General features: G+C 34.8%; 1 protein-coding gene across 1 annotated transcript; it reads right to left on the bottom strand.

The window, feature by feature from the left end:
* Positions 1-91: 91 nt before the first annotated feature.
* On the bottom strand, positions 92-7,688 carry tnfaip2b (tumor necrosis factor, alpha-induced protein 2b). Its single transcript, XM_055170072.2, has 11 exons — positions 7,457-7,688; positions 5,942-6,602; positions 5,716-5,827; positions 4,194-4,316; positions 4,004-4,101; positions 3,827-3,919; positions 3,618-3,744; positions 3,162-3,287; positions 2,907-3,062; positions 662-783; positions 92-582 (listed from the first exon to the last, which is right to left on the bottom strand). Exons 1-11 carry the CDS (start codon positions 7,569-7,571, stop codon positions 420-422), a joined length of 1,896 nt encoding a protein of 631 aa, XP_055026047.2. The 5' UTR covers positions 7,572-7,688; the 3' UTR covers positions 92-419.
* Positions 7,689-17,050: the final 9,362 nt, after the last annotated feature.

Genomic DNA, 17,050 nt, shown 5'->3' with positions numbered 1-17,050 from the left:
TTTACTTTGTACTACTAACACATCCCTTCCTGTTCACAAGTTTCCTTAGGCATCACAGTTGCAAAAAATGAAGTCAAATGATACGATACCATTACAAAAAAAACAGTACGATTTTATTACATCATTTACATTACATAATACTGAATACTGGAGTGCAGGGTATTGCTTTCAAAATGAGTGCATTATCATTATGTACTGTAATAATCACATTTATAAAGCGACATGCGACATGCAGTCTATTCAAGTAATAAGTGCACTGCAAGACAAAAATGCTAAGTAAGAAAGTCATTTTTTGCAGTGTTTGATTGGCACAGTATGTCAAGTCTTTGGTAAGCAGACCCATGACAGTGGAGTTGCTAAAGCAATGCATACAGTAGTTCACAGAAATGCAGTAGCATCAAACTGTTATTATACACAATTTATTTAATCCTCACTAGAGAAAAGAAGCTCTGGTTACACTGAAGTGACTCCTGCTCTTCTTTAATCTGATCCTGGCTGAAAGTGACGCACTTCAGGATCATTTTGAGGTCCGAGGCAGAAAGGTTTGACTTGAGGCTCAGCCAAGCTGAAACATGACGTTTACTGTAAGGAAATAAACATACGTGCTTAGAGACGAGGAAAACACATTTAATCATTCAAACCACAGCATTAAGTATCATACCTGCAGTCAGGGTAATCTCTCAACAGGTTAACCAGCTCCAACTTTATACTGTCTGGATCCTGTAGCATAAGCAGCCCTGCTAATTTTAGAAGAATGTCTTTCAACCAATCCATGTTTGAGCCCTGTATGTAATACATTGAGGAGACAATGAAACAATACGTTGTGAATAGACAGCCTGATTTTACCAGAATTCTTACATATGTTACGAGTTGGCTAAGGTTTTAAGGTTAATTGTGCAAAAATGTATGGTTATTATAAAGAACGAAATCCACCCCTAACCCCAATGTCACAGGGGCAAAGGCAAATTGTTAAAAAATGTATGAATGTGGTCATACGAATTAGCCACATCGTAAAATATGTTATGTTATACAGCATTGGCATAGATGTATTACTATATAGATGCATTACTGTAGATGCATTATAGATGCATTTCTGTAGATGCATTATATATGCATTATTGTAGATGCATTATAGATGCATTACTTTTTAGATGCATTACTGTATAGATACATTACTGTAGATGCATTAGAGTATAGATACATTACTGTGTAGATGCATTATAGATGCATTTCTGTAGATGCATTATTGTAGATGCATTATAGATGCATTACTTTTTAGATGCATTACTGTATAGATACATTACTGTAGATGCATTAGAGTATAGATGCATTACTGTGTTGATGCATTATAGATGCATTTCTGTAGATGCATTATAGATGCATTACTTTTTAGATGCATTACTGTATAGATACATTACTGTAGATGCATAACTGTATAGATGCATTACTGTAGATGCATTATAGATGCATTACTTTTTAGATGTATTATAGATGCATTACTGTATAAATGCATTACTGTAGATGCATTACTGTATAGATGCATTACTGTAGATGCATTATAGATGCATTTCTGTAGATGCATTACTTTTTAGATGCATTACTGTATATATACATTACTGTAGATGCATTAGAGTATAGATGCATTAGAGTATAGATGCATTACTGTATAGATGCATTACTGTATAGATGTATTACTGTAGATGCATTGTAATTGCATTTCTGTAGATGCATTATAGATGCATTACGTTTTAGATGCATAACTGTATAGATACATTACTGTAGATGCATTAGAGTATAGATGCATTAGAGTATAGATGCATTACTGTATAGATGCATTACTGTATAGATGTATTACTGTAGATGCATTGTAATTGCATTTCTGTAGATGCATTATAGATGCATTACGTTTTAGATGCATAACTGTATAGATACATTACTGTAGATGCATTACTTTATAGATACATTACTGTAGATGCATTAGAGTATAGATGCATTAGAGATAGATGTATTAAATGCATTACTGTGTAGATGCATTTCTGTAGATTCATTATAGATGCATTACTTTTTAGATGCATTACTGTAGATGCATTATAGATGCATTACTGTAGATGCATTATAGATGCATTTCTGTAGATGCATTATAGATGCATTACTTTTCAGAGGCATTACTGTATAGATACATTACTGTAGATGCATTAGAGTATAGATGCATTTCTGTAGATGCATTATAGATGCATTACTTTTTAGATGCATTACTGTATAGATACATTACAGTAGATGCAGTAGAGTATAGATGCATTAGAGTATAGATGCATTACTGTATAGATGCATTACTGTAGATGCATTATAGATGCATTTCTGTCGATGCATTACAGTATAGATACATTACTGTAGATGTATTAGAGTATAGATGCATTACAGTATAGATGCATTACAGTATAGATGCATTACTGTATAGATGCATTACTGTATAGATGCATTACTGTATAGATGCATTACTGTAGATGCATTGTAGTTGCATTTCTGTAGATGCATTATAGATGCATTACTTTTTAGATGCATTACTGTATAAATACATTACTGTAGATGCATTATAGATGCATTATTGTAGATGCATTATAGATGCATTACTGTATAGATGCATTATTGTAGATGCATTATAGATGCATTACTTTATAGATGCACTACTGTAGATGCATTAGAGTATAGATGCATTACAGTATAGATGCATTACTGTATAGATGCATTATTGTGGATGCATTACTGTATAAATACATTACTGTAGTTGCATTACTTTATAGATGCATTACTGTATAGATGCATTACTGTATAGTTGCATTACTGTATAGATGCATAACTGTATAAATGCATTACTGTATAGATGCATTACTGTATTGTGAACTTACAGCTGCGGTTAGGCGCTCGTGTATGCTGTCGTTGTTTTTGCAAAGCGCCTCTGAAGCCTTCTGTTGCTTTTCTTGATCTGCGAATCGGATTTTGTTCTTCATCATTTTACGTACATATTCAGCCAGAAACTCCTTATGCAGCACACCCAGCAGCTCCTGACCATGACATAAACAAATAAATGAATGAATCAATCAATATGAAATGGGTTTAAATATTTACTCATCAAATGGCTAAATGAGAAAATCAGTTCCTACCTGGCAACACTTTTCCTCCAAATGGTTGAATTTCTGTATGTGTACGTCTAGCTTTGCGAGCAGCTCTTCACATACACCTTCACTGTCCTTGAGCCATTTAGAGGAACCAAGTTTTTTGTACAACTCCTGCAGAAAAATACATAAACATCTGTAAGGCATATACAAAGAAATCATATGCAGGATCTGGTGGACTTACTCAAGCATTGAGGTAGTTTATTAGCCCTTTGAAAGCAATCCCATACAGGGGGAGAAAATAATTAAAGGAAATAGTTTGTCAAAACGTACAATGGAAGGAAATAAGACTTGCTAGCTAACTACTAGCACAAGAGTATATACTGCCAACATAAACATCATAAAAAACAATAAACAGGACAATAAAACATTGTGTTGATATGTAAAGGTGTACATATCATAAATGTTATTTGAACTTGTTTCTTAAATAAAATTTGTGATTACCTTAAGATCTTTGTGAATGTTAGACGTGAAGTAGCAATGGCTGTTGTCTCTCATGGCGTTCAGCAAAGACAGACAATTTGTTTGGACGTCATCAGGAAACAGATGTGCATTGTTTATAATGTAGTCTCTGTGAAAGCACAACACACTTAACACAAGGTCACACGAATGTTTGACAACATTGACTGATCATGAGCTAAAGTAAAACCCACCTGAAGGGCATGATGCATGAGAGGTTGGCCATCACAACAGCTTCAGAGTTTGTTTGTTTCTCCTTGATGACCTTCTGATTAAATGTTTTGTAACTGTGAGGATGAGAATTGAAATTATTGGAAACGTTTTGTGAAAAGTATTTATAAAATAATATTTAATAACTTAAATATACTGACTCTGTCAGAAAATTGCTCATCTGGCTTGTTACCCTTTGAGCTTTTGTCTCATCACCACCAAGCACCTCTTGAACAGATGTTACCATGCCATGAAAAAACTGGAAACAGTGCAACAAAAAGTTAGTATGAAATACAATTATTTGTTAAAAGTATTTGTAATTACTTTGTACATATTGTCATTTATCAGCACCTGAATCACATCGATCTTGAGTGGACAGAAGTAGATCTGATCTCTTAGCTCTGGAAGTTTTCCCGTTTTCCAGGCGGTCTCTTCTATGTTCAGAGCCTCCTTGAGCCATGTGCTCAGATTATTCTAACAAACAATAATGTGAGGAAATACATGATGTTTTAAAATAGTTTATTTTAAGATTCAGGCTTGAAAATAACACACTTCAGTCTTTATATACAGTATACACATTTCCATGCATTTTCCAAAACAATTATTCTAAATATACATTAAACACGATTTATTTACCTAAAGTCACACTATGGGGACAATCAGGTTTTGTTGTCATTTATACATCTGTGTGGTGTTTGTTTTAAAGCAACACTAAAGAGTTTTTGCTCTTTGCTCCCCCTACAGGTTGGAAGCGGAATTGTCCATTACCACTGTCGTAATTAATTTAGCCTACTGCATTGGATTGTAGGTCGGCCGTTGAGCAAGTTTTTGTAGTTTTCACTCAAACTACAGGACCGCGACCCGACGGTTGGAAACTTCTTTAGTGCAGTTTTGGCCGATAGAGGGCTGCAAAGCGAAAGTGAAAGTGCAGTTCACCCTGTTTCGAGTGGATGAACGACTGAAACTTTTTGGAAACGTTATTTTAAGAGATAAAAAAATTCTGTGGTGTTGCTTCAAGACAAATTATTTTCTCCATAAAATTGGAGACAGTCTCATTGCCGCGGTTTAAAATCGCCTTCATGTTGTTACAAACCCACATATATTTATTTGTTCTGATGAATATTTTGAGAAATGTTTGTAACCAAACCATTCGTGGACCCTATTTACTTCCTTCATTTTTGAATGGTTCTCAAAATATCTTCCTTTGTGTTCATCAGAACAAAGAAATTAATTTGGGTTTGTAACAACATGAGAGTGAGAAATGATGACAGAATTTTCATTTTTGGGTGAACTATCCCTTTAAAACAAGAATTATGGTAAGTGAATCTATTTTCTTTTAGGGATGTTTTTGTAATTGTGTTTCAAAACGAGGCCTACAAACTAGTAAGAATTTGTGTTGCATAGATTAGTTGTTGACCATTGTGTTTCCAGAACCAAAAAAATTGAGGGTTTGAACCCAGGAAACATGTATACATTGTAATGCACTGTAATTTACTTTGGATAAAAGGGTCTGCCAAACGTATAAATGTATGATTTGTACTGATATTGAACTCTTATTTTACAGCAAAATATTCTAAAATTGAATTTGTAAAATGAATTTCAATGTGCAAAAAACATTTTAAATGAAACAAAATACAGGAACAATTTTTATTATGTGACCCTGTGTAGAAATCCAGGCTAAAGTCGCACAATCTAATGATGAGATTAGAAACATCAAAGTTTGACATGACCTTACTCAGTCAATATTAAAGATATAAAAGGTTGTATTTTCACAGAATGTTCTTCACAAAACAGTAAATCACAAAAAATGATTTTAGCTCTATTTTTACAGGCAGGGCCATATATTTTATAAAGGCATTAAAGCTCCCCACACCTCTATGCTGGTTAAAAACTGCTCTTCCAATGGTCCAATGATGTCTTCAGGAAGCAGTGGTTCAAGCTGTGTCTGATCAATCGCATCTTTTATCCTGCTGTCATTTAAAATACTGCAAACAAACAACAAGACTTACTCATTCAAAAATCCATACAATGGTTTCAATTAAAACTGTTGTCATGATCATTTTGAGAGATAAAGGGAGGGTCTCATTTGTTTCACTTACCTGGGATAATAAAAGTTCACCGAGTGCAATAAATCAAAGCAGTCATCATCACATAGTTCAAACTTAGCAACTGCTCTTAGCTCATCACTGAAGGTCTTGTGATACAGGGTAGCATAAAGCTGACACACATTCTCTTGTTCTGGGTAGCAGCTCTTCACCCACGTCACAACTTTCAGTAAATCTTCTTTACATTGTTTTGCTTTACTAATGATGGATTTGTGCAAGGCAGAATGCGTTTCAACACTTGAGTCTAACTGTGCCTCATGCATCCGACTCTGAACGAGTCTCTCCAGCAAAGCATCGTGTTTCTGTTTACAGCGTCTTGGCCTCCATGGTGGGCGTTCTGTTTCTTTAAACCCTTCCCACTGTATGTCTTGCTCCTCCTCGTTCAGAATGGCTTGAACCGCTTCTTTCAGTTCTTCTTGTTCCTCTACACCGTGGAGGTCCAGGGAATTCTCAAGTGTTTCCATCACGGACTTCAACAAATCTTCATAGTCTTTTGCGAGTTTGGCCTCTGAATCATCTTCTTCCTCTATTAGCTTCTTTCTGGATTCAATCCCTTCCTGCTTCAGAATAAACAGACGGTGTTCCCGATTAAGCAGCTGTTTCCCAGCATCCACAAAGTGGCGTAGTTGTAGATTCTGATGAAATGTGCGGACCTCTGTGGGGCACAGAAGAAGGATGGATTAAAGAGGAATAATATTGGGCGCAAGCAATATTGGATTTAATTTTTTCTTCAATGCATGAACTGGTTTGCATTTCTTCATGGAGTGTACATGAATTGCTTTTGCATGTGACCATGTCTGTGAAATTAAAGTCTCGTAATCTTGTTATGAGATTAGGAGCATTAAAGTTTGATTTCACATTGATTTTAATATTTGACCTGACCTTAATCGGTCAGTATTAAATATATCAAGATTATGTTTTCACAGAATGATCTTGTATTTATGTTAAAATGATTTAGCTGGGTTTTCAAAGACTGGGCTGTGTTGTTTGTTGTCATAAAGTGAAAATAAGAATGAATGAAATGGAAAAAAAATCATAAAAGACATGTTAAATGTAAACTATATCTATACCTATCTATGTATGTTATTTATGATTTATTTACTTTATGGATCAAAGCTGACCTAATACCATAGAAAATGAAAAGTTGGATAAAAAAAATTACTTTCACAAAATGTTTTCATTTTAAGTATTTTTCCCATCAACATATAAGTTAAAAAAAACTTTTTAGGTGTTACCAATTGAAGTTTTTTTTTTAAAGTTGATCCAAGTTTTCACTTTTTAACAAAACACTTACAATATACTAATACTCCGAAAATGTTAAAAACCATAAAAGGTAATACAGACTTTTATTTAAAACTCTGACAAGTAAATTAAATAAATGACATTAAATATCAGTTTTGCACAATAGAATTGGTATTGCATTATACACAATGCTGAAATAAAATGTTTTATTGTATTGATATTCACTGTGAGCCTATTCAGGACAAAAATGAACATATTTTCACCTACCTGTAATATTGACTCGCGTTTTCAAATTCTTTTTCGGAAAAATTAACTTTCCGAGCTTTTGCTTCATTTTGGGATAGTTAGCCACAGGAATGGCTGATGATGATTTGTTTGTCATCTCTTCAGATCGAGAAAATAAACACCGGTATCAATTTAAAATAGGAAATAATTCAACTTTGTGTTCATTCAGTTAAGATTAAATGGGTGATGGTTTAGAGTTTTCACACATTTATAGGACTCGTTCAGAAGATGAGGCTGGGAGGTAGGAGGAGGAGCATACCTGGCAACATCACAGTTCATGCAGCAGTAATCCTCATCAGTGTTTCCCAGAGGTCCCGTGTCAGAGGTGAAGCTGAATGTCTACTGCCAGACAGTTTTTATAAAGCGCAGGGCTCTTGAGGGGATTTTTTATGATAGAGATGCATGAGAAGCTTTAAAAATTGACAGGCTATTACACAATCAGTGATTTTCTGTAATATGCTGGTTTTTATATCAATCTTTCAAACTTAAATTCTTCATACGAATGTCATTATACTTTCTTTTTTTGTATTTTGTAAACACAAGCTACCATACATTAATAAAATAACTGTATTCTCAGTCTTATCCCCAAAGTTAAATGTAATTTGAATATTACAATTTTCTTAATTTATTAATCTAAATTTATTAATACTGATATCTGTTGTCAAAAATAATGGTTTAATATTGTCAGTAAGAATAAAATTATTTTTAAGGATTATTTTATTTCTTGTTATTGTTTTAGTGTTTAAGTTTTGTTAAAAAGCTTTACCTTTCCATTGTGACAATACCCCATATATTGTGACAACGTGCACTTTTCAATTAACAATATTGTTTTCCTTACCAATACTGGTGGTATAACTGAGAAATATTTATGATTTATATAATGTATACCTAGCCCCAAGGGGAGATTCATTAAATACAACTAAATAACTTGGCCGTAAGCCGTGCATATAGGAAATAAAAAGTAAAACTAATTTTAACAATTTTAAAAACAAAAACATTGTTATTACAGTAATATATTGAATGTTAAAGCAAATAAATCAAATATCAATACAACATCTATTTTAGTATTTTCCATATGCAACACCTTATGGAATCATAGTCCTTGTTATTGCCGGGCAGATTTCCCTTTGACCATACCTGTGAAATACACAGGATATCCTGACCCATTGCCCATCAGGAATTTCAGCAGCAATACAGGAATAGAGCACTCTATTGGAAAATCCCAATGATGGGAAATTACATCCAAGACCCCATCCATCGCCTTAACCAAAACAATGAGTAACTTTGGACTGGAATATATAAATTAAGTTCTTGACCTGGCTTTATCTTTCATCATGACCTGCTAAAAACAATTAAAGTCTGCTCAACAGAATTGGGCAATAGTGTTGGGGAGTGACTTCTCTATCAGGACTTTTCCATTATCTGCTTCAAAAGACTATTCACTATCGCTTTTAATGGAGATTGTTAAAAATGTTTTGAAACATCATGTTTTTATAACATTCTTTGGACAGTTAATGAATTATGTGTGTTGTTTTTAAATCAATTGATGTGCACTAATGGTAGTGCTTCTTTTGTCCTCCTCCGTTTTCTTTGTACAATCCATATCTTTAGATAATATTGATGGTTACAGTACGTACTCTCAAACTTTAACATGGTTTATATTTTAATTAACAAAAACAATAAATGAAGCTTGAGAAAAAAGTTTACTCTAAAAATTGAGTTATTTTTAAATATTGGACTTACAAAACACATTCTGGGTTAAAAATGACCCAAAGTTGGGTTGTGCATGGGGTATAATAATCCAGCAGCCATTTTTAAAGTGTTAAAGAAAATATGATTAAAGTGACAAAATATTTAATGACAATTGTGATTGACTCAGTAAAGTTTATAAGGCGATATAAGAGTTTAAATCTTCTGGTGATCATCAAGCTTTATTGAATAATACCAGGATGCTTTTTCATAGACTGCAGATGACAGGAGCTAACATAGATCTATTTTGTTCGGCTATATGTTTATCAATATACATTTATTTGGATATTCTGTCTTTTGTGTGCTTAAAACAGTGACAATAAAGGTAAGTTAAATAATGTAAGGTTGTTTTTTCATTTTGTATTGATTTTACATCACATGATGTTTCTCAGCTGTTTTTTTACTGAATACTGAGCTACAGATAATTACATTTACGTATTAATTTTTATGGTATAAAATAACACATTTGATGCAGGGTTGGATTTATATCATTCAAACACAGAAATAAATGTTAAGATTGTTCAATGCTTTATAAAACCTTTTGCAGGATGATGTTTAAACCTATGCATACAAAATGGGCATTACAATTTGTATACCCAATTTTTCACATGAATCCTTTCACAGGATTTATAAAAAAATAAACCATGGACATTTTTGACTTTTTACAAAATTTACGAAATTTAGGCCTACATAAAGTTTTATAGGTCAGAGTTGAAACCATTAACCTTCAGTTCATAAAATGGTAAATCATCATAGTTTATCTCTAAAAAGTAGTCTTACTTTAGTGAACAGGTTGCCATGTTGTCAATATACAGTAATATGTGTCAATATTTTCTAATGTGAACTACAGTATATGGCTACAGTTTTGATGATGATTGTACTGTAATTGTATTCAGGATACATAAAATGCCAAAACTTTAGCAAGAGAAAAATTTGACAATTTTTTCCAAAAATGTATTGCACATTTCCACAATTTTATTTCCAAGACAGAATTAATGAAAAAAAAAAAAACATATTTTTTGTGTTATATTGCATTTTCATGTACTGTATTCATTTGGTTATTCTATATCCCTTCTCCATCAAATCCATCCCATATACACTGAAAAAAATGATTCATTGAATTTAATAAATTTTTTAAAGGTAAGTGGTTGCAATCAATTTATTTAAGCTACACTTAAACAAAAAAAATTATATTTTATTTTACTTTACTAATCTTTTTTTGTTTAAATGTAGCTTAAATAAATTGATTGCAACCACTTACCTTAAAAAAATTGATTAAATTCAATGAATCGTTTTTTTTAATGTACAAGCAAAGTAGCATTGAAATAAATGATGCAAAATGCATATATATTTTCCACTTTTTTTCTGATATTGCATGCCTTTAGCTGAAGGAAGTAAAATAGGGAACATAATACTCCTCCACACTTTCCCCAAATAACAGCACGCTATACTGTAGGTTTGATTTGAACATGTGAAGCAGTCTTGTGCAATCCTGTCATTTGACAGATCTTACAATATTTCCTTTACACTGCTTGAAGGCTGTTACTATGCAAAAAAACCAAAACATAAAACAAATCATCAACAATGATTTGATAATAACATGCACACTAAAAATAACCAGTGTTGCAGTAAAAATAGTTCCAAACAACAGCTAATTATACCAAAACTGTATGGAGTTAAGAAACAACATTGATTCACACCACAAAGAGTGTGAAATATGATCTATTTCAACTCTAGATATTTTTAACAACACGAGAGCATGGAGTATGGAGAGTCAAATGGCAACAGGAAATTCCAGGCAGACAAACAGATAGAATAGACAGATTAGACAGACAGATTAAATATATTGAAAGACATACATACATACATAAAAGACAGACAGGCAGAATAGATTGACAGACAGACAGACAGACAGACAGACCTATAAAACAGACAAACAAACAGATTGAATAGACTGACAGACCTATAAGACAGACAGAAAGAGAAGAAGATAGATACACAGACAAACAGCCAACAGGGTTACTCTGGGTTACTTTTAATAATAATAAAAATAATTTCAAATAAGTGCTCAAATGAGGTTTTGAAACAGACCAGTCATCTTATTCGTGACCACTGAAATGATTTTGCAACTTCAAAATGTTTGGGGGGAATTTCATCAGACTGGTCAAACCATGCCAGTGCTATTTCTAGCACAATGAGAAATGAAAAATTATAACAATGAGATATCACTTTCATATATTTGAAAACATGATGTTGAATGTTAAGCTACCTAGCAAAACTGTGTTTACTATCAGAATCTCATGCATGTTTGCTGCTTACAGCTTGACATCGGTTTTGACATGCAAGAGCAGTGCTTAATTCAGTGTGGTAGTCAACCATCATTCAATGACATCTGCACCAAAACTAGTATTTAAAAAAAATGCAGTTCTTTAATCCAGGACAAAACATTTGGCAAAGGAATGAAAAACGTTTAAGGAAGATTTTTACTCATCTGGAAATGTTCAACACTGCTTTACTGATGTTTAAAATAATTATAAGAACACATGCTCCTGTGATAGGTGAGTTATGTTGCATTTGTGATCAATAATAATTGCATTAGTGTGCATAAATATCAATCACACTTTCTAAACCAAATCATGTGGCCACCAATACTACTGACACATCAAGCACAACAGGATTTCACGAGTGATGAACTGATACACAGGTTTATGATTCATGAGGTTTTCCACTTGTTCTGATACTCCCACACATCAAACTTATCAAAACAGGAAAATAAACAAACATTATTTAATGTTGCCATGACTTCCTTAATGAGATTCCTATAGGTCTGGCAGAGGAAAATGTAAACATTATACAGTAGGCCAAGTTGTAACAGTACCTGTTTCCTGACTGTAACATAACAAGAAACACATTTTAGTGTATGCATTAAAACCTTAAAATCAGTAGCTTTATTTTTTAACTAAGCCAGGAGGACAAACTTTATTATGTTGAGGGCCCACAATTATAATGATTAAAAGCGCTGTTTTTCATGATCCCATTTTCAAACTTTAGTTAGGGTGTAATGTTGCTTTTAGAGCTGGTTTGAACTACAGCCCTTTACTTTCCAGGTATATGATGACAATATTCAGAATTTTTGATTAAACACTTCCAACAGGAATACGCCAAAAAAAGGGCGCAACCTTGTTGTGCTTCCACGGAGAAGAAGAGTAAGTGGAGTGTTTTTGTCACCATGCCATCGAAACACTGTTATTTTCATCCCGGAGTCAAATCCCCTTTGTTTGGCTTTCCTAAGAACAGCTTCCTCATTCTGGCGTGACCTTTCCGGACAATGTGCACTAGCTGCTGTCGAATCACAACACACTGAACCAGCTACACAATCAGAACTTATGTATAGACGGTTTCAGCAGTAACAACATAAACAAGCGGCTTTCGTGGAACACACGTAACTTCCGGTAAACTCCGCTAAGAATAAATAACAACAAAGTACTTTTAAAGTAGTAACAAGCTAAAACAACATGTAGATTACCTAGGAAACCAAAACAGTTGTTATTTTCAACGAGGTATTTGTTCAAGAGTTCAGTTTAGACACTATTCAGAAAATTAAATAAAATCTGAAACCGAAAGTAAAGTTCTGACCAGACGCGTATTCACATCACCGCACATGCGTCTGATAAAACCGTCTTTAACTTATTTATGTAGGAGGGACTTCATAGAACACCAAAGACATCAGCCTTATTTTGAACATGTTAAATTGTGCATTGTTAACACAATCAAAGATTCGAAAACACAGAAAAAATGGGACCTTAAATAGAAAATTAACCTTTTTTGAGAGACCCCCTCCCTAATATATATATTGCTCGAATTTAGGGGGTCTGTGGGGATCTCATATTATATATGAGATATAAATACAAACACTTAAAATTATTCCTTAGTCTTGTTTGTAATTTTTTGGAGAGCCCTCTGAGCTATCCAGATTCTAAAAACCCTAATTTGTAAACATATACTACTGTATATGAAATGACTTTCATTAACAATCAGGTTACATTTCGATTCTTCTCATGTGACCTAGATTTTAGGGGCTTCCCCACCAGCCTTAGAGCTTTCATTCCCCTAAATCACGTGATGAATCTGTGGTGCCCACATCGAGAACATTAACACTCACTGCTTTTCAAGTTTCAAGTTTCATTTATTTCTAAAGCACATTTAACAACAACAGAAGTTGACCAAATTGCTGTAAAAGGGTCATAAAACAAACAACAATAAAAGGAGGAATATACAAAGCACTTCAAACAGAAAACAAAAAAAACAAACACATCTCTCAGACTGAATTAAATGCCAAAGAATAAAAATATGCACCCATGTGCCTCAGTATAACTCTAGGGACCATTAGCAGCATATGGTCAGCAGACCTCAGAGACCTTGATGGGACGTGCATAAGGTCAGAAAGGCAAGTTGGAGCTAGGCCATTTAAGCATTTGTAAGCAAACATTAAAACCTTAAAATCAATCCTAAAATGGACCCGAATCCAGTGTAGCGAAGACAAAATGGGAGTTTATGTGTTTCTGTTAAAAGTTGAGCTGCAGCATTTTGCACTTACTGCAAGTGTGACAACAACATAAAGGGCATTACAACCATCTTAACACAATGGGGAAAGCATGTATAAGCCTTTCAAAATCATTAAATGACAAAAAATGCTTTACTTTAGATAAACGCCTTAACTGACAATTAAACTTGACCTGACTACCGAGTTTATCTGTTTGTCAAGTTTAAAATCTATATCCATTATTACCCCTAGATTTTTAACAGTGGATTGAACATGGGGAAGCAAAGGGCCCAATTCAATGTGAGAGGTCTTATTTTTACAGCTTGGACCAAATATCATGATTTCAGTCTTGCTCTCATTAAAATGTAAAAAATTATGCAATCTTTAATGTCTAAGGACAGTCAAAAAGAAGGACTGGCATTTTCCTGTTTCAGTGGCAGGTAAATTTGTGTGTCATTTGCATGAAACGAAATGTCATATTTCCTGAGAATTGACCCCAATGGGAGCATATACAAAGAAAACAGCATTGGGCCAAGAATAGAGCCTTGAGGGACCCCAAATGGAAGGAGTGCTGATAGGGAGAAGTGGTCACCAAGGCGGACAGAAAAAGACCTGTCTGATAAGTAGGACGTAAACCACTCCAGTGCAATACTTTTAATACCAACAAAATGTTCTAAATGGGAAAGAATGATATTATGATTGATAGTGTCAAATGCAGATGTCAGTTTTAAAAGCATAAGAATTGCTAAATCATAGTCAGTGACTAATAAGAAGTCGTTAAAAACCTTCGAAAAAGTGCAGTTTCTGTACTATGAAGAACTTTAAAACCTGACTGATATACTTTTAAAATTGTATGTAAGAAAGATTGCAATTGTATGCAGAGTATTTTCTATAATATTTTAGATAGGAATGGGAGTTTAGATTGGTCTATAATTACACAGAACCGTAGTGTCCAGGTTGGATTTTTTCATCAGAGGTTGGACCACAGCGTGTATAAAATCTAGTGGCACAACACCTGAGGTCAAACTGCTATTAATAATTTCTTGAACTTAAGGCCCAATGGTATCAAAAATCAGAGAACTGAGGAGTTAAATACACATTGCCGCGCTGGAAATCTAGTAGTCTCGTGTTTTTTGCTGCTTTTTCCCATGGCATGTCAAACAACCAATCACAGTTTGTTTCGTCTAGCGTCACATTTCGGACTCCCCACAAAAACAAGCCGGCTGGCAACAACTCGGTTATTGAAATAACCAGCCGCAATCGAATAGCATCTAAATAAACAACATTACTCACCATAGAGCACATTGTGCACTTCATCAACAGCCACACCAATAAGACGATATCTCTTCACTTTGTAACACCTAGCAATTCAAGAGAACCGAACTTTTGACTCCACTAACTGCCTCAAGCAAAACTCTTGGATGTCTTTGCCGTGAACTTTGAATATTTTTGAGAATTCAATGTTTAGCTGATCATGATAACTGCTCATTATTATCCACGTGAACACGACTGATTCTCTTCCTCAATTGAACGTCAGAGCTTTTCCATGGAACGAAACTAATCACGACACTCGTCTCCTGGAATTCCGGTTTATTTCAACCAATCAAAGACAACTTTGACATTCTCACAGGGTTTCCAGAAAAGTGTACGAAAAACATCAGACGTTTAGCCAACAGTCTGTGGGCATGGAGTCTGAGGCTGAGACTAGAATACTAGAAAAACAAGGAATAGAAATGTCAAAGAGAACATGCATATGATCAGAGAAAATATTTTAGGAATTCAAGGTTAGAAAATGGTAGACCACACAATAAGACAAGATCTAACGTGTGACCTTGCAAGGGCTATCCTGATAGGAACTCGCCCTACTGAAAATGCATAAGCTGGTGAGCTGGTGTTTCCTGGTCTCCCATTTTGGTTTTACCTGGTTTTGCTGGTGTAGCAAACTGGTCTAGCTGTGTTTTGGTCACCTTTTAAGATGGTCTAGCTGGACTTTGCTAGTCAGGCTGGAAGACCAGCTGACTCACCAGATTGACAAGCTTTGCCAGGCTGGGAGAACCATCTTAAACCAGCTACTGCCACCTTAAACCAGCTAAAATCAGCTCCCAGCTTATGCTGGATTTTTCAGTAGGGGGACCTTTAGCTATCAGGTGGTCTCGATCCAGTGGCCTAAAGTTTCAAACATTCACACCACCTCTGCGAAGACAAAGTCCATGCGGACTTCGGGCCGATGAGCGTTATCAGCCCGGTGATGGATCAAGAGTACACCAGGAAGGATGATAATCCAACTCGTTGCCACCTAATATCCTGTGAAAATTTGAAGTTTTATTCTCACCATCATTTCACTGCGATTACCCCTGCGTCTATTTTGCTTCCTCTGGAAAAGAGGAATTGGCGCACGCCAGAGTTCAAAAGGAATCGCATTTAAAAATGGAGGTGATGTCCGCTGTCCATCCTGTTCATAATGCCGAAGTTTAATTCATTTTATAATATGTGCTCTAAAGTAACAGGCATGCCCTGTTTTAATGATTTAACGGTTGAAGAGTGTACTTGCAACCCGAAGGTCGTTGGTTCGAGTCTCACAGCCGGCAGATTGCGACAGACATGAGCTGCAGGGGTGCTGCTGGGATAGCTGCCCACTTCTCTCGGTGTGTGTTTACGACTTGCGGTGCGTGGGTTCACTCCTCGCTGGAATGTGGAGTGTCTGGGAATTCCTATGTGGAAAGTCAGAAAGAGAAACTGAAAGGATACTTAGCCATGTATACCCATTAATGTAACTGACAGGATTTGTCTGTAGACTTCACCACATTCTGCCAATGCTCTCGGCTAAAAGCCTGAGGTCCTCAGAGACAGCGGCAGTCTATAAAGGAAAGCAAGGGACTTCCCTTTCAAACTGATGAAATTATTGACTAATTGAGCAAAGGTGCCTCACTATCCAGATTCCCTCCATATTTAACTTTAGATTGAACTACATAGATTATTATTATTGCTTACTATTATACTCCAACCTTCCAGGAAAACAAGACAGGCGGAAAGAATTATGAGATCCAGATGGATAAGGTGTGCTCTTTAAACACATGGTAATCTGACTGAGGAAATCCTCTTCTGGTTTTAGACACACTGCTCTATGTAGTCTGGTGAAAGGCAGATTTCCTCTTATCTCCCCCCTACCAAAATAACAACTTATGAGTCACAATTATGATAACCCTTAATGCAACATTAACTACAGTCATAACAATACATTCTCATAAATAAAGGTGCCTTTAAAAATGTACTAGTATATGATC

This window comes from Misgurnus anguillicaudatus, chromosome 11 (assembly GCF_027580225.2).
Source record: "Misgurnus anguillicaudatus chromosome 11, ASM2758022v2, whole genome shotgun sequence".
Classification (NCBI taxonomy): Eukaryota; Metazoa; Chordata; class Actinopteri; order Cypriniformes; family Cobitidae; genus Misgurnus; species Misgurnus anguillicaudatus.
Note: the sequence above shows the minus strand (reverse complement) of the source record. Positions and strands in the feature narration are given on the sequence as shown.

Coding starts and splice junctions, on each gene's coding strand:
- tnfaip2b (XM_055170072.2), bottom strand. CDS start 7,571: ATGACAAACAAATCATCATCAGCCATTCCTGTGGCTAACTATCCCAAA. Junction 3,920..4,003: donor ATGAGCAATTTTCTGACAGA/GTCAGTATATTT, acceptor TCATCCTCACAG/TTACAAAACATTTAATCAGA. Junction 784..2,906: donor ACGAGCGCCTAACCGCAGCT/GTAAGTTCACAA, acceptor TATTACATACAG/GGCTCAAACATGGATTGGTT.